Here is a 24,192-nt window from a genome sequence, read left to right as displayed (position 1 = left end):
ACCTCTTCGACCAAGCTTTTGGTCACCTGTCCTAATTTATCCTTATGTGGCTCGGTGTCTTAAAATACTCCTGTGCAGCGCCTTGGGATGTTTTACTACGTTAAAGGCGCTATATAAATACAAACTGTTGTTGTTGGCCAGTCCTCAGGATGTTATTTTTTTCATTTGCAGTAACACTGATTGTTTAAATAATTAATTCAATCCAAATGTTTTTTTTAGGGATTGGTCAGAAAGGAAGAATTTTAGGTTTTAATTAGTAACATATTCACGGGTTGGAAATACCAGTTCAGCTAATCACCATAATCCTAGAATCTCACAGCACAGAAGGAGGCCATTCGGCCCATCGTGCCTGTGCCGGCTCTTTGAAAGAGCTCGCCAATCAGTCCCACTCCCCCTGCTCTTTCCTCAGCCCTGCAAATTTGTCCTTTTGAATTATTTACCTAATTCCCTTTTGAAAGTTACTATTAAATCTTCTTACTCCCCCCTTTCAGGCAGTGCAATCCAGATCATAACAACTCGCGGCGTTAAAAAAATTCTCCTCCTCTCCCCTCTGGTTCTTTTGCCAATCACCTTAAATCTGTGCCTCTGTCTCCCTCCTGCCACTGGAAACAATTTCTCTTTATTTACTCTATCAAAACCCTTCATAATTTTGAACACCTCTATTAAATCCCCCCTTAGCCTTCTCTGCTCTGAGGAGAACAATCCCAGATTTTTCTAAGTCTCTCCACATAACAGAAGTCCCTCATCCCTGAAACCATTCCAGTAAATCTCCTCTGCACCCTCTCCAAGGCCTTGACATCCTTCCTGAAGTCTGGTGCCCGTATTCAAAAAATGGGTGTTGAAATAACAGATGTACCAACCAAAGGCGAATAGACGTCTCCAGATATCATCTACTGACCTGGTCAAAGTCCAGAGTGACATTGACTTGATTGTAGTGCAGTCCACGGGACAGAGGTGGGCTTTGCCACCAGCGCTCAGTGCCATCGATGGCATTGGTGACTGCATGAGCTTTGTACGCATCATCAGACAAACAGTGATCGCAGAATTGCCCCTAAAAAGGGAAGAATTTAAGGATTAATAGAAAAGTTAAAATTAAGACTGACATTTAATTCTGAAAAGCCCGGTAGAGCTGTACGCAAGTCCAAGAAATAACTCTGTTCCCATCAGCATACCAATGTGAATAAAGTTAGGCCTAAGTACTTAAAGTATTGAACATACTTAGGATAATAATACGAGAATGGTACAAGAGGCATTTTTCTCTTTCTTCACAGCTTTGCACTGTTCTTTGTTAGACTTGCTCTTTCCTCTTCAACTCTTTTCTCATCTTTTACTTTCATCTCAATTGCGTTATTGCCCACTCCTGCTCCTTCCTGTCACCACTTCTCCTGAAGTCTGTTTTTCTGCCTCTCAGATCTATTCAAGTATTTGTTTCTCGTCAGCTTATCCTATAACAATCCTCCGTTTAAAAAAATTGCATTCAATTATGAGGGCAGGCTGCATAGACTAGGCTCGTATTCCCTTGAATATAGAAGATTAAGGGGTGATCTAATTGAGGTGTTTAAGATGATTAAAGTAATTGACAGGGTAGATAGAGAGACACTATTTCCTCTGGTGTGGGGGAGTCCAGAACAAGGGGAGCATAACCTTAAAATTAGAGCCAGGCCATTATGGGGTGATGTCAGGAAGCACTTCACACAAAAGGTAGTGGAAATCTGGGACTCTCTCCCCCAAAAATAAAGGAAACTACGATGGTCTGAGGCACGAGTTGGGTAGGATTGATTGGGGAATGTCACTCAAAGGGCTGACGGTGGATAGGCAATGGCAAACATTCAAAGACCGCATGGATGAACTACAGAATTTGTTCATCCCAGTTTGGCATAAAAATAAAACAAAAAAGGTGACTCAACCGTGGCTAACAAGGGAAATTAGGGCTAGCATAAGATCCAAGGAGAGGACATATAAATTGGCCAGAAAAAGCAGTAAACTTGAGGATTGGGAGCAGTTTAGGATTCAACAAAGGAGGACAAAGGGATTAATTAAGAAGGGGAAAATTGAATATGAGAGTAAGCTTTCAGGGAGCATAAAAACTGACTGTAAAAGCTTTTATAGATATATGAAGAGAAAAAGATTGGTGAAGTCAAGCATAGGTCCCTTGCAGTCAGAATCAGGGGAATTTATAATGGGGAACAAAGAAATGGAAGACCAATTAAATTCATATTTTGGTTCTGTCTTCACAAAGGAGGACACAAATAACCTCCCAGAGATGCCGGGGAACATAGGGTCTGATGAAAGGGAGGAACTGAAAGAAATCAGTATTTGTAGGGAAATGGTGTTAGGGAAATTGATGGGATTAAAGGCCGATAAATTCCCAGGGCCTGATAATCTACATCCTAGGGTACTTAAGGAACTGGCTCTAGAAATAGTAGATGCATTGCTGATCATCTTCCAACATTCGATGGAATCTGGAACAGTAGCCATGGATTGGAGGGTAGCTAATGTAACCCCACTATCAAAAAAGGTGGTAGAGAGAAAACGGGGAATTACAGACCGGTAAGCCTGACATCGGTAGTGGGGAAAATGCTAGAGTCCATTATAAAGGATGTAATAGCAGAGCACTTGGAAAACAGTGACAGGATCGGACAAAGTCAACATGGATTTACAAAAGGTAAATCGAGATTGGCTAATCTACTGGAATTTTTTGAGGATGTAACTGGTAAAATAGATAAGGGAGAACCAGTGGATGTGGTGTATTTGGACTTTCAGAAGGCTTTTGATAAGGTCTTGCATAAGAGATTAGCGTGTAAAGTTAAGGCACATGGGATTGGGGGCAAGGTATTGACTTGGATAGAGAACTGGTTGGCAGACAGAAAGCAAAGAGTTGGAATAAACGGGTCTTTTTCCGAGTGGCAGGCAGTGACTAGTGGGGTACCACAGGGATCAGTCCTTGGACCCCAGCTATTCACAATATATATTAATGATCTAGACGAGGGAACTAGATGTAATATCTCCAAATTTGCAGACGACACAAAGCTGGGTGGGCGTGTGTGCTGTGAGGAGGATGCCAAGAAACTCCAGGATGATTTGGACAGGTTGGGTGATTGGGCAAAAGCATGGCAGATGCAATATAATGTGGATAAATGTGAGGTTATCCACTTTGGTGGCAAAAACAGGAAGGCAGATTATTATCTGAATGGCAATAGATTGGGAGAAGGGGAAGTGCAATGAGACCTGGGTGTCCTTGTGCACCAGTCGCTGAAGGTAAGCATGCAGGTGCAGCAGGCGGTTAAGAAGGCAAATGGTATGTTGGCCTTCGTAGCGAGAGGGTTTGAGTACAGGAACAAGGATGTCTTGCTGCAGTTGTACAGGGCCTTGGTGAGACCACATCTTGAGTATTGTGTGCAGTTTTGGTCACCTTATCTGAGGAAGGATGTTCTTGCCATGGAGAGAGTGCAGCGAAGATTCACCAGGCTGATGCCTGGGATGGCAGGAATGACGTATGAGGAGAGATTGGGACAATTGGGCTTGTACTCGCTGGAGTTTAGAAGAATGAGAGGGGATCTCATTGAAACTTATAAAATTCTGACAGGACTGGCCAGACTAGATGCAGGAAGGATGTTCTTGATGGTCAGGGAGTCCAGAACCAGGGGTCACAGACTAAAGGTAAGGGGTAGGCCATTTAGGACAGAAATGAGATGGAATTTCTTCACCCAGAGAGTGGTGAACCTGTGGAATTCACTACCACAGAAGGCAGTAGAAGCCAATTCATTAAGTATATTCAAGAAGGAGTTGGATATATTTCTCAAGGCTAAAGGGATCCAGGGGTATGGGGAGAAAGCAGGGACCGGGTACTGAAATTGGATGATCAGCCATGATCGCATTGAATGGCAGAGCAGGCTCGAGGGGCCGAATGGCCTACTCCTGCTCCTATCTTCTATGTCTATGTTTTCTATGTTAATTCTCCGCTCCACTCCCACTCAGACCTCACCATCCTCGGCCTCCTACACCGTTCCAATGAAGCTCAACATAAGCTCAAGGAACAGCACCTCATCTTTCAATTAGGCACTTTACAGCATTCTGGACGCAACATAGAGTTCAACAATTTCAGACCATAACCTCTGCCCCTATCCTTTTTTTTCTCTCTTCCACATGGCAGCTGTTTTTCATTCTGCCAGTGCCATTTACACTTCATCTAGAGCCATCCTTTGTTTCTTAACTTGTCCCATTACATCTGCTTTTGCCTTGCACCATCTCTTAATCTCTCTTAATGTCTCTTAATCTCTCCTGCCTTCCATCCTATCACAGACCTTCCCTTTTGTTTTTTCCTCCCCTCCCCCCTTTCCCTGCCCCTACACTTGCTTATAACCTTTTACATCTCCAACTTTTTCCAGTTCTGACGAAGGGTCATCGAACTGAAACGTTCGCCCCGATTTTCGGCTTGTGTGGGGAATGGTCGGATTTCCCCGAATGTGGGGTTTCTGACACACATAAAAAAGTGTCAGCCAGCCCCACGCAATTTTCCCTCAATTGGCCAATTAATTCCCAGCATGTGGGAAGCCTTGCTAATTGTCTAAATCGAGTCAGAAATCCCCACAGTATGATGTCATCATTCGTGGTGCTTTCAAGGTCCATGGCAAGCACTGCATCCTCTGAAGGCTTCCAAATGAACCATACAGGATGGCAGAGGAGCCTGCAGCAGCTGTGGCCAGTGCCAGACCCCGAGCTGCCTTCAAATTCGACGAGGCTTCACTGCAGGCATTATTGGATGGGGTTAGGGCCCACAGGGAGGTCCTCTTCCCTAGGTCAGGGAGGAAGAGGCCTCCCACTGAGACCAATGCTGCATGGATGCAGGTGTCAGCAGATGCCAACTCGCTGGGAGTCACCAGAGGAACCTTGGCATTACATCTGTAACTCCTTCCTTTACTCCCCCACAGTACCATCCAGAGCCCCCATCCTCACTGTGGAGGAGGAAGAGGCTGTGCAGCCAGACTCCTCAGAGGAAGCTCCAACCTCTGAGGGTGCAGCGTCAGCAGAAGCGCACCCAGCACCAGCGCAGACACTCACACCTCGGGGGGACCTTTGGGACATAGAGTAGTGTTGTCACCTGGTGTTTCACAGCTGACAAGTGAGCCTCAGCAGATTCTGGAGACAGGGACAGCAGTGGAGAGTCCTCGTCGGAGGGCGCAGGGCTCTGCCAGCTCAGCTCAGCTGCGCTGCATCTCGACCCTCTGCCTCTGGGTCCATCCGCAAGAGAAGAGGTGATGGATCTCCATGCACATATGCAGGAGTCTCTGGCAGGTTTTGTCTCCAGCGTCGCTGTGAGTGTGGAGCGAATGGAGGAGTTCATAGCGACCATGAGCAGAGCCTTTGTGGAGTCATTGGTGCATGAACGCAGCACCATGGAAAGGTTGGCAACCTCCATGGAGGAGATAACTCGCCAGCATACGGAAAACATGGTGAGTGCTCATAAGAGAATGACATCTCTTGAGGAGCGTTGGCCATCTGTTGAACAGAGAAACCAGATCTTCATGGAAGTCCTTCTGAGTAGGACTGCCAGTGCAGAAACGGGTCCCACTGGCCCCCTAAAGTGCAGCAAGGTGCTCTCAAGCCAGCTTCAGGTGAGTGAGCAGCAGCCTGGTGCTCCTGGTAATCATCCTGCTGTTCCTGGTTCTGCTGCTGCCACCTCTGCTGTTGGAGATCCTCTAATGCCAGGAAGGGAAGGTGCCAAAGGCCTCCCATGCTTCTAGCAGATGCCTCGGTTGAGGAGGTCCTGAGTTAGGGTGGTGAGAGGGACTTCCCAGGAGCTCACACTGAAGAAATGTGTGAGGCTCCAACTTTCTGCAGCTGCTCCTAAGGCTTCAAATAGTTCCCCCAAGCCTTGATCAACAAGGTCCTGCAGCCTGCAAATGCTGCCTCTTTAAATATCTTCAGCCCTCAGCAACCTGCTGCTGCAAGCAAGCAAGCCAGCTGTTTTCACGCCAGCTCTCATCGGCGGGGTTCCCCGCAGGCGGGTTTCAGGTGGGGAAAGCCCCAAAGTCGCAACGGCACGGGAAAATCGTCCTTAACAAGGTGATCATTGGTGATTAGTGGTCCGACGAGCAGTCCCGCCAGCGGCGGGCGGGACTGAAGCGGGGCACGTGGAAACGGCGGTCCGAAAGTCGGATGGGGCGGGGAATCAGGCGGGGGGGGGGTCCCGACCCGCTTTTTCCGCGATTTTCGGACCACGGCCGCATGAAAAGCCGCTCGACAGCTGCCCGAAAATCGGGGCCGTTAACTCCGTTTCTCTCTCCACAGATGCTGCCTGACCTGCTGAGTATTTCCAGCGTTTTCTGTTTCGATTTTTGTTGGACGTGTTTATTCGCAACACCAAAAGCTCTGATTGGTCCCCTTGGATGACAAGTCCTGACTGCTGATTGATCCCCTTGGAGGACAAGACACACCCAGCAGTTTCTTTGGAATGTGTAATTAGATCCTCCCTGCCTACGTAATCACTTACTTTGCAAAGTGTAATTCGAGCCTAACTGACTACCTACTCCAGGCAGGACAGAGCTCACTTGAAACAGACAGGGCTCACCCTCGCGGGTTCCTGACCTACACCCACCCCCCACCCCATCCAAGTTCCTGACCTACTCTCCCCACTGCCCAAGTTCCTGACCTACTCAACCACCCCCCCACCCAAGTTCCTGACCTCCCCCCGCCCAAGTAATTGACCTTACCCCCACCCGGCCCAAGTTCCTGATCTCCTTCCACCCCCCCGCACCGCCCCCACCGCTGCCCAAGTTCCTGACCTCTCTCCCCCCCTCCGATTCCCTCTCTCTCCCCTCCAATTCCCTCTCTCCCTCCGATTCCCTCCCTCTCCCTCTGATTTCCCTCTCTCTCCCCTCCTCTTTCTCTCCGATCCTCTCTCTCCCCCATCTCCCCCTCCGATTCCCTCTCTCTTCGATACCCTCTCTCTCTCCCCTCCTCACTCTCTCTGATCCGCTCTCTCTTTGATTCCCTCTCTCTCTCCGATTCCCTCTCTCCCTGATTCCCTCTCTCCGATTCCCTCTCTCTAGCTCCGATTCCCTCTCTCTCGCTCTCTCCAATTCCCTCTTTCTCTCTCCGATTCCCTCTCTCTCTCTCTCTCTCTGATTCTATCCCCCTCTCTCTCTGATTCCCTCTGTCTCTCTCCGATTCCCTCTGTCTCTCTCCGATTCCCTCTCTCTCTCTCTCCGATTCCCTCTCTCTCTCTCCCCGATTCCCCCTCTTTCTCCCGCCCCCCCTCCGATACTCTCTTCACCCCCCCAGGCCAGCACGGATCCAGTGACGGGCCTTGTCCCAGGGAGCCGAGGAAAGCATGGCCTGCACTGCACTGCAGCCACAACTGTGGGGTACTGCACATGCACAACCTCGGTGACAGCGCGTATGCGCGGCCTCGGACACAAAAATGTTCGTGCAGATAATCACTCTGGAGGCAAGCTTACGGAACCAAGGCGGGTATATGGAGTTAGGTCGCAGATCAGCCATGATCTAATTGAATGGCGGAACAGGCTTGAGGGGCTGAATGGCCTCCTCTTGTTTACTACATTCTTGACTGTTCTTTCTCAAATCTTCATATATCAATCACAACATTGCACAAGTGTAATCAAAAATTGCCTGTTCTTATCTGGACAATAGTTAGCCAACAATGTAATTGACATGTATCATTGACTCTCTAGCGTCCGTTACAAAGAATACTCAAGCCTAAAAGGCTCACTTGCCAAAAAAGAAAAATCTGAATGCAACCGTAAATTCCTGTCCGCCACAGTGAAAAGATTCATTCTCACCACATTTCCAAACATAAAACGAAACCATTTCCCAGTGAAACACTTACGTGCTAATTACTTACAGACTAAGCTCATTTTCTTCTGGATAAGCTCCCTGCCTAGTCATTCACTGCATTATATAAAACCTCACAATATTTTAATCAAATGTGTCCAATTAGACCTTTACTCATTTCAAAACATATTGCCATAATTTAATTTAAATATAATTTTGCACAACATGCTCCAGGTCATTTGTACTAAAAAATATTACATTACTGATTATAAAGGCTTAATTAAAATAATAATTCTGCAGGCATTCATGGATTCAATAATTACATAGAATTACATACAGCACAGAAACAGGCCATTCAACCCAACAGGTTTATGCCGGTGTTTATGCTCCACACGAGCAGTGTTATTTTTTGGGTGTGCAGCTCCTTTAACGAGCTGTTCGGCCCATTCAAATTAGCACGCATACGCGGTCTTTTCTATTTAAAAGCCGGCGAGCGGCCTGCGCAGGACCTCCAGGCCACTGCGTCAGCGCGCAGCTTAACGGGAGTATTGCACATGAGGCTCCTCCCACTCTATTTACTACATCTCACCCCTATCAGCATATCCTTCTGTTCCTTTCTCCCTCATGCGCTTATCTACCTTCCCCTTAAATACATCTAGACTATTCGCCTCAACCACTCCCTGTGGTAGCGAGTTCCACATTCTCACCACTCTCTGGTAAAGAAGTTTCTCCTGAATTCCCTTATTGGATTTATTAGTGACTATCCTATATAAAAACAAAGCAGCTTTCAAGTTCATACATCACCCCATCTTATTCAAATAGTTTGCTGTGTCCATAGAGCATCCAGGTTTCAACCCTATTGAATGCCTGAAGGAGCATTTACACTGCACAGTATTGGTGTGAGGCAGGAGCCGGGCGTACTCTGAAATCCATTGCTCAGATGTGCAAAAAGGAACATTTGTACATCGGGGCACTCATGCTCAGCAGTGCTCCCCATAATAACATTTGGCTGCAAGGTCAAGAAATAAACAATTATATAGCACGTTAAATCGTCCTCAAGGCATCCCAAAGCAGAGCCAATAGAAACATAGAAGATAGGAGCAGGAGTAGGCCATTCGGCCCCTCGAGCCTGCTCCGCCATTCAATGAGATCATGGCTGATCATCCAAATTCAGTACCCTGTCCTTGCCTTCTCCCCATATCCCTTGATCCCTTTAGCCTTAAGAAATATATCTAACTCCTTCTTGAATATATTTAATGAATTGGCCTCAACTGCCTTCTGTGGTAGAGAATTCCACAGGTTCGCTACTCTTTGGGTGAAGAAATTCCTCCTCATCTCAGTTCTAAATGGCTTACCCCTTATCCTTAGACTATGACCCCTGGTTCTGGACTCCCCGGCCATCGGGAACATCCTTCCTGCATCTAGTCTGGCCAGTACTGTTAGAATTTTATAAGTTTCAATGAGATCCCCTCTCATTCTTCTAAACACCAGCGAGTATAAGCCCAATGGGTTACTTTGAAGCGCAGTCACTGTTGTTATGTAGGTAGGCGTTTCTGAAAAGATAGCTATTGAAGAAAAATGACTGAGGTTTGTGATTATAATTAAATTTGTTGCATTCTTGGCCATTTATGGTAAAAACAACTTAATTGTGCAATAAATTCCCTGAGGTGCATCTGTACTCTAACAAGTTAGACACAATAAGGTGAGTGAAATCACCTCCTGTATGTTGTTTCATTCCTCCAGTTATTTTTTTTTAATTCGTTCATGGGATGTGGGCGTCGCTGGCAAGGCCGGCATTTATTGCCCATCCCTAGTTGCCCTTGAGAAGGTGGTGGTGAGCCGCCTTCTTGAACCACTGCAGTCCATGTGGTGAAGGTACTCCCACAGTACTGTTAGGGAGGGAGTTCCAGGATTTTGACCCAGCGATGATGAAGGATTGGTGATATATTTCCAAGTCAGGATGGTGTGTGACTTGGAGAGGAACTTGGAGGTGATGGTGTTCCCATGCGTCTGCTGCCCTTGTCATTCTAGGTGGAAGAGGTCACGGGTTTGGGAGGTGCTGCTGAAGAAGCCTCGACGAGTTGCTGCAGTGCATCTTGTAGATGGTACACACTGCAACCACGGTGCGCCGGTGGTGGAGGGAGTGAATGTTGAAGGTGATGGATGGGGTGCCAATCAAGTGAGCTGCTTTGTCCTGGATGGTGTCGAGCTTCTTGAGTGTTGTTGGAGCTGTACTCATCCAGGCAAGTGGAGAGTATTCCATCACACTCCTTACTTGTGCCTTGTAGATGGTGGAAAGGCTTTGGGGAGTCAGGAGGTGAGACACTCGCCGCAGAATACCCAGCCTCTGGCCTGCTCTTGTAGCCACAGTATTTATGTGGCTGGTCCAGTTAAGTTTCTGGTCAATGGTGACCCCCCAGGATGTTGATGGTGGGGGATTCGGCGATGGTAATGCCGTTGAATGTCAAGGGGTAGTGGTTAGACTCTCTCTTGTTGGAGATAGTCATTGTCTGGCACTTGTGTGGTGCAAATGTTACTTTCCATTTATGAGCCCAAGCCTGAATGTTGTCCAGGTCTTGCTGTATGTGGGCAAGGGCTGCTTCATTATCTGAGGAGTTGTGAATGGAACTGAACACTGTGCCATTATCAGCGAACATCCCCACTTCTGACCTTATGATGGAGAGAAGGACATTGATAAAGCAGCTGAAGATGGTTGGGCCTAGGACACTGTCCTGAGGAACTCCTGTAGCAATGTCCTGGGACTGTGATGATTGACCTCCAACCACAAACATCTTCCTTTGTGCTAGGTATGACTCCAACCACTGGAGAGTTTCCCCCCACCCCCCGATTCCATTGACTTCAATTTTATTCAGACTCCTTGATGCCACATTTAGTCAAATGCTGACTTGATGTCAAGGGCAGTCATGTGGTTGAGAATTAGATCACCAATACAACTGCTAAGTTCTATTTCCACTTTTGCATTGACATACTCAACAACAACTTGCATTTATATAGTGCCTTTAACGTAGGAAAGCATTCCAAGGTGCTTCACAGAAGCTTTATCAGATAAAAACTGACACCAAGCCAAAGAAATATTAGGATGGGTGACTAAAAGCTTAGTCAAAGAGGTAGGTTTTAAGGAGCATCTTAATGGAAGAGTGAGGCGGAGAGGCTTAGACAGGAATTTCAGAGCTTAGGGCCTAGACAGTTGAAGGCACGGCCACCAATGGTGGGGTGAAAGGAGTGAGGGATGTGCAAGAGGCCAGAGTTGGAGAAACGCAGAGATCTCTGAGGGTTGTAGGGCTGGTGGAGGTTACAGAGATGGGGAGGGGAGCAAGGCCATGGAGGGATTTGAACACGAGGATGAGAATTTTAATAACAGCGTGGCAGAGTTTTGGATGGGCTGAGGTTTATGGAGAGTGGAAGATGGGAGACTGACCAGGAGAGTATTGGAATAGTCCAGCTGAAGGTAATGAGGGTTTCAGCAACGGATAGGCAGAGGCAGGGGTCGAGACTGGCAGTATTACAGAGGTGTATGTAGACTGTCTTGGTGATGGAGAGGATATGGGGTCAGAAACTCAGCTTGGGGCCAAATAGGAGGCTGAGGTTTTGAACAGTCCAGTTCAACCTCAGGCAGTGACCAGGGAAGGAGATGGAATCGGTGGTGAAATAATGGGGTTTGTGATGGCGACCGAAGACAATGGCTTCAGTCTTCCCAATGTTTTGTGGCTGATCCAGGACCAGTTGTTGGAGAAGCAGGCTGATAACACAGAGGCAGTGGAGGGGCTGAGAGAATCAGAGGCAGTGGAGGGGCTGAGAGAATCAGTGGTGAGGCAGAGCTAGGGCCTAGGTGTCATCAGCGTACATGTGGAACCTGACCTCATGTCTTCGGATGATGTCGCTGAGGGGCAGAATGCAGATGAGCAATAGAAGGGGGCCAAGGATAGATCCTTGGGGGACTCCAGAGGTAATGGTGCGGGGCCAGGAAGGGAAGCCATTGAAGGAGAATCTCTTTCTACGATTAGATAAGTAAGAGGGGAGCCAGGCAAGGGCAGTCCCACTCATCTGAACAGGTGGGAAGCGGAGGAGGATATTGTGGTCGAGTCACTCCAGTCCTGAGCCTATTACTTCTATCCTTTTTTTCTGTTCTCTTTATCCCTCTTGAGCCATTCTCTCCTGTCCCCTCCCCTTCCTGTCACTCAGTCAAACCACCTTTCATTTCTTCCCTCTCAGGTACTTTGCCACACCTCACCACCCCCCAAACCCTTCACTGTTCCTCTACCTTCCTGCAGTCCTGCCCTTGATCCCTCTGTCCTGAAATCCAACTCTTTTGTGGTGTCACACTACTAAGCTGCACTTTCCGCTGCTATGCCACCATAACATGACAGAAACGTGCAAGACTTTTACGTAAATGCGACAAACTGAGTTTTAAAAAAATGCATTTTGACAAACGGTGAATTTTATTTTTGTTACACAAAATAGTCACAACCGTAGAAATCAATGAACCTTTATCAGTTGGCATGCAGCTCAATCCACACTGAATGCCTAATCAGAAAATGACCCCACTGCCTCCACACAAGTACAGCACAAGGGGTTCTAAATGGTTCTATGGTCACGGCCTCAGCGCAAATCTTCACCAGTGCACAACTATTGCACAACAAGCCCTATTGTGACCCAATCGTGTGGTCCAATCTTGTGCCTCATCGTGTGACCCAATCGTGTGACCAATCATGTGACCCAATCGTGTGACCAATCATGTGACCAATCGTGTGACCAATCATGTGACCCATCTTGTGACCAATCATGTGACCAATCGTGTGGTCCAATCTTGTGACTCATCATGTGACCAATCGTGTGGCCCAATCATGTGACCCATAATGTGACCCAATCTGTGTGACCAATCATGTAACCCAAACGTGTGACCCAATCACGTGACCCGATCGTCTGACCCAATCATGTGACCAATCGTGTGACCCAATCATGTGACCCAATTGTGTAACCCAACTGTGTGATCCAATTGTGTGACCCATCGTATCTTGTGACCCATCGTATCTTGTGGCCCAATCATGTGACCCAATCGTGTGACCAATCGTGGCGAGTGACCCAATCGTGTGACCAATCATATCATGTGACCCATCATGTGACCAACTGTGTGACCCATCGCGTGACCCAATCGTGAGCCCCGAATGTTGCAACGCCCTAAGAACAATGAATGGTTGATCTGGGGCAACATGGCACATTGTTGCAATAAGCACAAGGGAGAAACTTCATGTTTCAATGTACGCTTGCAACTAAGCAAAAGACAGTTTGTCAGCAACACAGTCTAAAATCCGTCCCAAATCAAGTTAAAAACTTAGGTATTATAAAAATTAGGAAATTGCTGGAACTGCAGGACATGGCCAGTCAGCGGAAAAAAGCAGGTTAACATTTCGGGTGTAATATCAGAAGAGTTTTGAGTCAACCCCGAACATAATAACCTGGGGTTTCTCTTTACAGATGCCACTCTTATGTGTATGTTTAGCACTTTCTGCTTTGATATCAGATTTCCGGTACTTGCAGCAGTTTTTTTTGTTCCATTTTAAGGCTGGTAGATATCGGTGTTAATTTGAAATGTTACTCCATCCGATCGCATGCACTGTATATTTAGTTTACAAGCCTGGCTTTTATTCGGTTCAATTAATAAGTTTTCCGTGGCTAAGGTGGCATTTTTGCCCTGTTTCTGTAGCACTTGCACTTCACACGTGTTGGGGGGTGGGGGGAGAGTCGCTTGTGGTCTCCTGGGTAGAAACTGGAGTAGATTCATGTACAGCACACAGCAACAGCCTCCTGCCCCCCACCCCCCCCACCCCACCCCACAGCAACAGCCTCCTGCCCCCCACCCCCCCCACCCCACAGCAACAGCCTCCTGCCCCCCACCCCCCCCACCCCACAGCAACAGCCTCCTGCCCCCCAACCCCCGGAACAGCCTCCTGCCCCCCACCACTCCCCCCACCCCACAGCAACAGCCTCCTGCCCCCCACCCCCCCCACCCCACAGCAACAGCCTCCTGCCCCCCACCACCCCCCCACCCCACAGCAACAGCCTCCTGCCCCCACCACCCCCCCACCCCACAGCAACAGCCTCCTGCCCCCCACCCCCCACCCCACAGCAACAGCCTCCTGCCCCCCACCACTCCCCCCCCCACCCCACAGCAACAGCCTCCTGCCCCCCACCCCCCCACCTCACAGCAACAGCCTCCTGCCCCCCACCACCCCCCCACCCCACAGCAACAGCCTCCTGCCCCCCACCCCCCCCACCCCACAGCAACAGCCTCCTGCCCCCCCACCCCACAGCAACAGCCTCCTGCCCCCCCACCCCACAGCAACAGCCTCCTGCCCCCCCCCCGCCATCCACAGCAACAGCCTCCTGCCCCCCACCCCCCGGAACAGCCTCCTGCACCCCCCCCCGCCATCCATAGGAACAGCCTCCTGCGCCCCCCCCCCATTCACAGGAACAGCCTCCTGCCCCCCCCCCCATTCACAGGAACAGCCTCCTGCCCCCCCCATTCACAGGAACAGCCTCCTGCCTCCCCCCCATTCACAGGAACAGCCTCCTGCCCCCCCATTCACAAGAACAGCCTCCTGCCCCCCCCCCCCATCCACAGGAACAGCCTCCTGCCCCCCACCCCCTGGAACAGCCTCCTGCCCCCTCCACCCAGGAACAGCCTCCTGCCCCCCCCCACCCAGGAACAGCCTCCTCCCCCCCCACCCAGGAACAGCCTCTGCCCCCCCAACAGGAACAGCCTCTGCCCCCCCAACAGGAACAGCCTCCTGCCCCCCCCACAGGAACAGCCTCCTGCCCCCCCCCACAGGAACAGCCTCTGCCCCCCCCAGTAACAGTCTCCTGCCCCCCCCCAGTAACAGCCTCCTGCCCCCCGATGTGCCTCAATGAATCCGAGACTCGACGTTAACGGAGCAAAGCAAGGCTTTTATTAACTCAGAAAGTAATACACATTGGAGAAGTGTCTCTCATCCAGAGATCTGCTGTATTGCTGTGAGACACGCTGGGGCTTGCTTAAGTAGGGGCCAGGTATGGGCGGGGCCCTACACACAATACAATACAGGTAAGGAAATGAAACTGAAACTAAACTAAACACAGGGAATACAGTGCCTGATGAATGGCATATTTCATCACATTCACCCCTTCTACAGATTTAGTCTGTTCGGGGGTTTGATAGTCCTCTGTGACCGACGTAGCTGTTGTGGTGCCGCGGGTGTCGGCTGGGTGTCCCCGGTGGCCTCCTGGGTCTCTGCCGGGGGCGCCGCCAGGGTTGTTGAAGGGGTAGTTGGTGGGGGCACCGTTGGTCGATGTTCTTCCGGGGGTGGTGAAAGGATAGTGGGTGGGTAAGAATTGCTGTGATCGTTGTTGCTGTTGTTGTCGTGGTTGTTGTCGTTACCGGCTGGGGCGACGTCTTTTATGGACACAGTGTCCTCCCTTCCGTCGGCGTGCCGGACATACGCGTATTGGGGGTTGGCATGGAGTAGGTGCACTGACTCCACGAGGGGGTCCGTCTTGTGGCCCCTCACATGCCTTCGTACAAATACCGGACCTGGGGTGGAGAGCCATGACGGCATGGATATGCCCGAGGTGGATTTCCGGGGAAAGACAAACATTCGTTCATGAGGCGTGGCATTAGTGGCAGTACACAATAGCGACCGTATCGAATGGAGCACATCTGGGAGGACTTCCTGCCAGCGGGAGATAGGGAGGCCCTTGGTCCTTAGAGCTAGAGTGACTGCTTTCCATACTGTCCCGTTCTCTCGCTCCACCTGGCCGTTACCCTGGGGGTTGTAGCTGGTGGTACGGCTCGTGGCGATCCTGGACAGCATGTACTGGCGTAGCTCTTCACTCATGAAGGACACCCCCCTATCCGTATGGATGTAGCTCGACATACCGAACAGGCAGAACAGGCTGTTGAGGCATTTAATGACCGTGGCGTTGGTCATGTCTGGGCAGGGGAAGGCGAATGGGAAACGGGAGTATTCGTCCACAATGTTCAGGAAGTAAACATTGCGGTCGACTGACGGGAGGGGGCCCTTGAAATCTAAGCTGAGCCGCTCAAAGGGCCGTGTAGCTTTGATTAAGTGGGCTCTATCTGGGCGGTAAAACCGAGGCTTGCACTCAGCGCAAGTGCGGCAGTCCCTGGTCAGAGACCGAACTTCCTCAATCGAGTAGGGTAAGTTGCGGGACTTTATGAAGTGGAACAGCCGTGTGATCCCTGGGTGGCAGAGGTCGTTGTGGAGGGTCTGTAGCCGGTCCCCGGTGGCGCTGGCACACATCCCTCGTGAGAGGGCGTCGGGGGATTCGTTAAGGGCCCCTGGCCGGTAAATGATGTCATACTTGAAGGTGGAGAGCTCGATCCGCCACCTAAGAATCTTATCATTTTTAATCTTCCCCCTCTGTTTATTATTGAACATAAACGCTACCGACCGCTGGTCGGTAAGTAGGGTGAAGCGTTTGCCGGCTAGGTAGTGCCGCCAGTGGCGCACTGCCTCCACGATGGCTTGGGCCTCCTTTTCCACGGAGGAGTGTCTGATCTCGGGCCCTTGGAGGGTCCTCGAGAAGAAAGCTACGGGCCGCCCCGCCTGGTTGAGGGTGGCCGCCAAGGCAAAGTCAGACACATCACTTTCCACTTGAAAGGGAGTGTTCTCGTCCACTGCCTGTAGCGTGGCCCGCTCAATATCCCGCTTAATGCTTTTGAAGGCGGCGTGGGCCTCAGCGGAGAGCGGAAAAGAGGATGCTTTCAAGAGGGGGTGGGCTTTGTCGGAGTAGTTGGGGACCCATTGGGCATAATAAGAAAATAACCCCAGGCACCTTTTCAGGGCTTTGGGAGTGTTGGGCAGGGGGAGCTCCCGTAGGGGGCGCAATCGGTCGGGCTCTGGTCCGATTTCCCCATTCTCCACCACGCTGCCTAGTATGCAGAGGCGCGTGGTGTTGAAAACGCACTTGTCCTCGTTGTAAGTGAGGTTGAGTTTTTGTGTGGTTTTCAGGAACCTCTCGAGGTTCGAGTCGTGATCCTGCTGGTTGTGACCGCAGATGGTGACGTTGTCGAGGTAGGGGAAGGTTGCCTGCAAGTGGTGGTCATCGACCATGCAGTCCATCTCCCTCTGGAAGACCGAGACCCCATTCGTCACCCCAAAGGGGACTCTGAGGAATTGGTAGAGGCGTCCGTTCGCCTCGAAGGCGGTGTACGGGCGGTCCTCTGGTCTGATAGGGAGCTGGTGGTACTTGAGGTCGATGGTGGAGAACACCCGGTATTGGGCGATTTGGTTCACCATCTCGGATATGCGGGGTAGCGGGTAGGCGTCTAGCTGGGTGTATAGATTAACCGTCTGGCTATAATCTATCACCATCCGCTTCTTCTCGCTACCCCTCACCACCACCACTTGGGCGCGCCACGGGCTGTTGCTGCGTTCGATAATGCGCTCCTTCAGGAGCCTGTCTACCTCGGTCGTGATAAACCGCCTGTCCTCCCAGCTGTACCTCCTGCTTTTGGTCGCTATTGACCGGCAGTTGGGAGTAAGGTTCGCGAATAGTGAAGGCGGCTTTACCTTCAGGGTAGCCAGACCGCACACTGTGAGGGGCGGCTGGGACCCACCGTAATTGAGCGTGATGCTTTGGTGGTGGCACTGGAAATCCAGGCCCAAGATCACGCTCGCACATAGATTCTTCATGATTAGTAATTTTAAATTATCGTATACAGTTCCGTTAACGGACAATTGTACCGCGCAGTAACCCATAATGGTCGATGTCTGGGTTTTATCAGCCATAGAGATGGTGCCCCGAGCAGGGACCACCGTTAGAGAGAGTTGTTGTGCTAGTTCAGGGTGGATAAAACTCTCCGTGCTTCCACTGTCAATTAAACATTTAACCCCGCACCCATTTACCTCGATGTCCACCATTGATTTGGATAGCGGGTGTGGTCTGGTCTGGTCCACTGTGACCGATGCCACTGTAGGGCCCTGATCGAGACAAGATGGCATCCACGCTGACTGCTCACAAGATGGCGGACTCCACGAGGTCGGGCAAGATGGCGTCCAAGATGGCCGCTCCCACGGTGCACACGCGGCGGTGGCGGGTTTTCCAGCGGGGTTCCCTCTGCACACCTTCCCGAAGTGCCCCTTCTTACCGCACTTAAAGCAGGTGGTGCCTTTCGCCGGGCACAGGTTTCTGATGTGCTTCGGCTGCCCGCAGAAGTAGCAGTTGGGGCCCCGACGCGTCGCGGCTGTCGTAGGGCTCCTGGGGGGAGAGCGGGGCCCCGACGGTGTCGGGCTGCCGGGCGGGGAAGATGCCTTCCAAGATGGCGGCGCCCTTGGTGCACACGTGGCGGCGTGGGCGGCGCGGGCCGAAGAGTAGGCGTCCGAGTTTCTCTGGGCCACATCCAGGGATCGCGCTGTGTCCACAGCCTGTTTCAGGTCCAATCCCGTTTTTTCCAGTAGTCTCTGCCGGATGTAAGTGGAGCTGAGGCCTGCGGTAAAGGCATCACGAACAAGCTCGTCAGTGTACACTGCGGCTTTTACATCTTGGCACTTGCAGTCTTTGCCAAGCGTTTTCAGGGTGACTAGGAACTCATCCAGCGATTCCCCAGGTCGCTGTGTGCGAGTAGCGAGCAGATGCCTAGCGTACACCTCGTTCGTAGGCTGCTGGTAATGCGCCTTTAGGATGTCGCAGGCGGCCGGGTACGTGTCAGCGTCTTGGATGAGGGGGTAAACCCGGTGGCTTACCCGATTCCGCAGGATTCCGAGTTTCATACTCTCAGCGTCCGTAGCGCCTGTGATGGCTGCGGAATTGTCCAGGAAGAATTCCATACACTTAAACCAGTGTCCGAATCGTGCCGATGCGTCCTAAGCATGCGGGTCCAAATCCAAACGTTCGGGTTTCAAGAGTTGGTCCATTGCGTTGAAAATTGAGTTAATAAAATTGATGTGCCTCAATGAATCCGAGACTCGACGTTAACGTAGCAAAGCAAGGCTTTTATTAACTCAGAAAGTAATACACATTGGAGAAGTGTCTCTCATCCAGAGATCTGCTGTACTGCTGTGAGACACGCTGGGGCTTGCTTAAGTAGGGGCCAGGTATGGGCGGAGCCCTACACACAATACAATACTGGTAAGGAAATGAAACTGAAACTAAACTAAACACAGGGAATACAGTGCCTGATGAATGGCATATTTCATCACACCCCCCACAGTAACAGCCTCCCCCCCCCACCCAGGAACAGCCTCCTGCCCCCCCCACCCAGGAACAGCCTCTGCCCCCCAACAGGAACAGCCTGCCCCCCCACAGGAACAGCCTCTGCCCCCCCACCAGTAGCAGCCTCCTGCCCCCCCACCCAGGAACAGCCTCCCCCCCCACCCAGGAACAGCCTCCTGCCCCCCCACCCAGGAACAGCCTCTTGCCCCCCCCAGGAACAGCCTCCTGCCCCCCCCCCAGAACAGCCTCCTGCCCCCCCCAGGAACAGCCTCCTGCCCCCCCCCAGGAACAGCCTCCTGCCCACCCCCAGGAACAGCCTCCTCCACCCCCCAGGAACAGCCTCCTGCCCCCCCCCCAGAAACAGCCTCCTGCCCCCACCCCAGAAACAGCCTCCTGCCCCCACCCCCCACCCAGGAACAGCCTCCTGCCCCCTCCCCCCACCCAGGAACAGCCTCCTGCCCCCTCCCCCCCCCAGGAACAGCCTCCTGCCCCCCCCCCCAGGAATAGCCTCCTGCCCCCCCAGGAACAGCCTCCTGCCCCCACCCAGGAACAGCCTCCTGCCCCCCCCCCCAGGAACAGCCTCCTGCTCCCCCTCCCAGAACAGCCTCCTGCCCCCACCCCCAGGAACAGCCTCCTGCCCCCCCCCCAGGAACAGCCTCCTGCCCCCACCCCCCCACCCAGGAACAGCCTCCTGCCCCCACCCACCCAGGAACAGCCTCCTGCCCCCACCCCCCTACCCAGGAACAGCCTCCTGCCCACCCCCAGGAACAGCCTCCTCCACCCCCCAGGAACAGCCTCCTGCCCCCCCCCCAGAAACAGCCTCCTGCCCCCACCCCAGAAACAGCCTCCTGCCCCCACCCCCCACCCAGGAACAGCCTCCTGCCCCCTCCCCCCACCCAGGAACAGCCTCCTGCCCCCTTCCCCCCCCCAGGAACAGCCTCCTGCCCCCTCCCCCCCAGGAACAGCCTCCTGCCCCCCCCCCCAGGAACAGCCTCCTGCCCCCACCCCCCCCCACCCAGGAACAGCCTCCTGCCCCCACCCCCACCCCCCCACCCACCCAGGAACAGCCTCCTGCCCCCACCCCCCCACCCAGGAACAGCCTCCTGCCCCCCCTCCACCCAGGAACAGCCTCCTGCCACCCCCCACCCAGGAACAGCCTCCTGCCCCCCCCCACCCAGGAACAGCCTCCTGCCCCACCCCCCCCACCCAGGAACAGCCTCCTGCCCCACCCCCCCCACCCAGGAACAGCCTCCTGCCCCACCCCCCCCACCCAGGAACAGCCTCCTGCCCCCACCCCCCCCCACCCAGGAACAGCCTCCTGCCCCCACCCCCCCCACCCAGGAACAGCCTCCTGCCCCCCCCCACCCAGGAACAGCCTCCTGCCCCCACCCCCCCCCCAACCCAACCCAGGAACAGCCTCCTGCCCCCACCCCCCCCCCAACCCAGGAACAGCCTCCTGCCCCCACCCCCCCCCAACCCAGGAACAGCCTCCTGCCCCCCCCCACCCAGGAACAGCCTCCTGCCCCCCCCCACAGTAACAGCCTCCTGCCCCCCCCCGACAGTAACAGCCTCCTGCCCCCCCCCAGGAACAGCCTCCTGCCACCCCCCCCCCCCCAGGAACAGCCTCCTGCCACCCCCCCCCCAGTAACAGCCTCCTGCCACCCCCCCCCAGTAACAGCCTCCTGCCACCCCCCCCCCAGTAACAGCCTCCTGCCACCCCACCACCCACCCACCCAGGAACAGCCTCCTGCCCCCCCCCCACCCAGGAACAGCCTCCTGCCCCCACCCCCCCCAACCCAGGAACAGCCTCCTGCCCCCACCCCCCCCAACCCAGGAACAGCCTCCTGCCCCCACCCCCCCAACCCAGGAACAGCCTCCTGCCCCCCCCCCACCCAGGAACAGCCTCCTGCTCCCCCCCACAGTAACAGCCTCCTGCCCCCCCCGACAGTAACAGCCTCCTGCCCCCCCCCAGGAACAGCCTCCTGCCACCCCCCCCCAGTAACAGCCTCCTGCCACCCCCCCCAGTAACAGCCTCCTGCCACCCCCCCCCCAGTAACAGCCTCCTGCTACCCCCCCCCCAGTAACAGCCTCCTGCCACCCCCCCCCCCAGTAACAGCCTCCTGCCACCCCCCCCCCCCAGTAACAGCCTCCTGCCACCCCACCACCCACCCAGGAACAGCCTCCTGCCACCCCACCACCCACCCAGGAACAGCTGGCTCTCCCACCATTTCTTTAGCCCGAGTTTGCCCTGTAAGGTTTTAACATTCAACAGACTGTCCTTCACAAATCAAGGCAGCATATCTAACCAGCAAATACATTCATATAGAATAAACTTTTATAAGTTGAATACGCACACACATACGTAGAATCACACAGCACAGAAGGAGGCCATTCAGCCCATCCTGCCTGTGCCGGCTCTTTGGTAGAGCAATCTAGTTAGTCCCACTCCCCTCTCGCCCTGCACACTTCCCCTTTATTTAGTACAAATCTCCCTGGATTGCCATTCCTCTGATCGTTCAGTAAGAGGAATGAATGTCCCTATCTGGAGGTGGGTTATCGCGCACTGTGGCCAGGGTCAGTCCTGTACCTGGATAGTCTGGCTGAAGACTCCGGCTGTCGGTCCTCCCACCAGCTTGCAGTAGAGGTCCAACCTCGGCCTGCCCGATCCGTCCTCCCCGCAAGTGGCCGTGGCCGCGATCTTGGTCCCTTGGGCGATGTTCAAGTAGGGCGGGTGCAGGCTGAAGCCGTTGACGTGGTCTGGCGCCTCTCGGCTGGGTGCAAGCTGCCCACAGTTTAGCAGGACAGCACAGAGCAGCAGTGCTCCCCTCGCCCCTCTCGCCATGTTTCACAGTCACTGGTCTCTCTCGCTCTCTCTCTCTCAACACACTGCAGCTCAGCTCCTAGTCTACAGCCTAACCACACACACCCTCATCTACCCAGGAACTGGGACTGCAAGGAAATCCTGGCTGCACAAGTTGCAAATAATCATTGTTTCAAACTTCTATATTTAGAAGTTTAAAAAAATACTAATTGGATATCAGCTTTTACATTTTAAGATAGATATATATAGTCGAAATTTGTACCAATTGTTCTAGAAAGGTTTTTTTTTAAATAGGATTAACCAGATTATTAAATGTAAATTTTTGTCAGTTTCTCTCTGATTAATTTGCTTTAATGTTAATTAATTTGCACCGTCGTGTAGTTGATGTAATTACATGCCATTAGAATAACGTGTCAGGCACCAAATTCTAACCAACTGGAAATTCACATACACAAGGAAGGTGAATCAGAGCTACTTTGTGTGAAATTTATTTGTGTAAATTCCATCCGGTCCGGTGACTTTCCCAGGACAGCCGGGTTTTTTTTTATTTTAATGGAAGAATAGGAGGGAAATATCGCATATAAAAGTGTTTGGAAAATACTGCGTGTGCACATTTAGCTTGCTGGCAAACGGCCAGGGAATGAAATCAAGGAATACAAGTCAAAGTACAAGCCTCAACATACCTTTTCTTTCCGCAGGAGTGCCTGACATTCTTTCTTCGCCAGCCCTTTACTCCCAGTACAGACGGACACATTATCGTACACTATTATTTCATTTTTAATTTAATACATTGAAGCAGCACGTGTTCCTAAATTAAGCTTAGGCTGGATAACTGGAGACTTTTGTTCTTCATTTTGAAAAGCTGCACATTTTTAAGTCTTAGATGGATATCTATGAAATTGGATCTATCCTTGAAAAGGAATAATTTGCAGGGCTGTGGGGAAAGAACGGGGATTAATTGGGGAGCTCTTTCACAGAGCCAGCAGAGGCACGATGGGCCGAATGGCCTCCTTCTGTGCTGTGTGATTCTATGAAGTCCATTATTATTAGTGAAAATGCGTGCAAAGACTGCTTTCTATCTCTACCTTCACAATCACAGGAATGACGTATGAGGAGAGATTGGGTCGATTGGGCTTATACTCACTGGAGTCTAGAAGACTGAGAGGGGATCTCATCGAAACCTATAAAATTCTGTCAGGTCTGGACAGACTAGATGCAGGAAGGATGTTTCTGATGGCCGGGGAGTCCAGAACCAGGGGTCATAGTCTAAGGATAAGGGGTAAGCCATTTAGGACTGAAATGAGGAGGAATTTCTTCACCCAGAGAGTGGTGAACCTGTGGAATTCTCTACCACAGAAGGCAGTTGAGGCCAATTCATTAAATATATTCAAGAAGGAGTTGGATATATTTCTTAAGGCTAAAGGGATCAAGGGATATGGGGAGAAGGCAGGAACAGGGTACTGAATTTGGATGATCAGCCATGAACTCATTGAATGGCGGAGCAGGCTCGAAGGGCCGAATGGCCTACTCCTGCTCCTATCTTCTATGTTTCTATGTAATAACATTATCCTTCAAGGATGGTCGCACTATATACTTTTAAATATCACTTTAAATCAGCAGCAACTCCAACTGCTCTAGATTTTTTTAAATGGTCTGCTGTCGGCTGCCCTTTCATCACTCCCCCCGACCAGGGGATTCATATCCACCAACACCATTGGGGAACCGAAGTTGCCAACGTTTCCGCGTGAAGGAGCTCACTTTAGTTTAACCAGCTTGCAGGCAGCGAGCCAGGGCTGTAAACAGGAAGATTCACCAGCTTTTTTTGGGTGGCTTACTACAACAACAACAGAAAAATTGCCCAACATTTCTTAATCTGTAAGAGGTGGAGGGGAGCAGTTCCAATGTTGTTGATCTGATCTCGAGCTGTGTTGCAACATTCAGCCTCCCCCCTTGAAGCCCCTTTGATGGATCGGAGCCTTGTCACTCCACGCTGTGTACATTATTTCCTATTTGGAACACACCTGTTGAAAATGTCGTGCCGTGATCCGCTGAATGCTGAGGGTTTTTTTAAAAACCGATCGGGTATGACGAGGTTCACATAGCAGGGCGTTTTCACAAAACTTGGCTTTAATAAATCAGAAGCCCCGTGAAGTAGGAGTCATTTGAGAGAGAGAAAATAAAACAGGAGAATAATTGTGCCTAGTTATATTTACAGCTATCCTTTATATGGGGTCTATACTTGGTGGTGTGTTCCCCCTCCCCTCTCCCTCCAATATCTTGGCCCTGTATGGCAGCAGAGGATATTTCTGAATCAGTATCAGCATCATTGGCTTGTGAGAAAAGAC

At 51.8% G+C, this 24,192-nt stretch overlaps 1 protein-coding gene across 1 annotated transcript; it reads right to left on the bottom strand.

The window, feature by feature from the left end:
* Window positions 1–858: 858 nt before the first annotated feature.
* LOC147114508 (laminin subunit alpha-3-like) lies at window positions 859–22,011 on the bottom strand. The gene is made up of 2 exons (XM_085992225.1): window positions 21,614–22,011; window positions 859–1,051 (listed from the first exon to the last, which is right to left on the bottom strand). The coding sequence occupies exons 1-2, from the start codon at window positions 21,866–21,868 to the stop codon at window positions 887–889; spliced, it is 420 nt and encodes a 139-aa protein (XP_085848351.1). The 5' UTR covers window positions 21,869–22,011; the 3' UTR covers window positions 859–886.
* Between the last annotated feature and the right edge of the window lie 2,181 nt (window positions 22,012–24,192).

Source organism: Somniosus microcephalus, chromosome 7 (genome assembly GCF_052327205.1).
Source record: "Somniosus microcephalus isolate GS21.2 chromosome 7, FLI_Smic_1.0, whole genome shotgun sequence".
Lineage (NCBI taxonomy): Eukaryota > Metazoa > Chordata > Chondrichthyes > Squaliformes > Somniosidae > Somniosus > Somniosus microcephalus.
The sequence above is the reverse complement of the archived record's forward strand: the minus strand, read 5'-3'. Positions and strand labels throughout refer to the sequence as shown.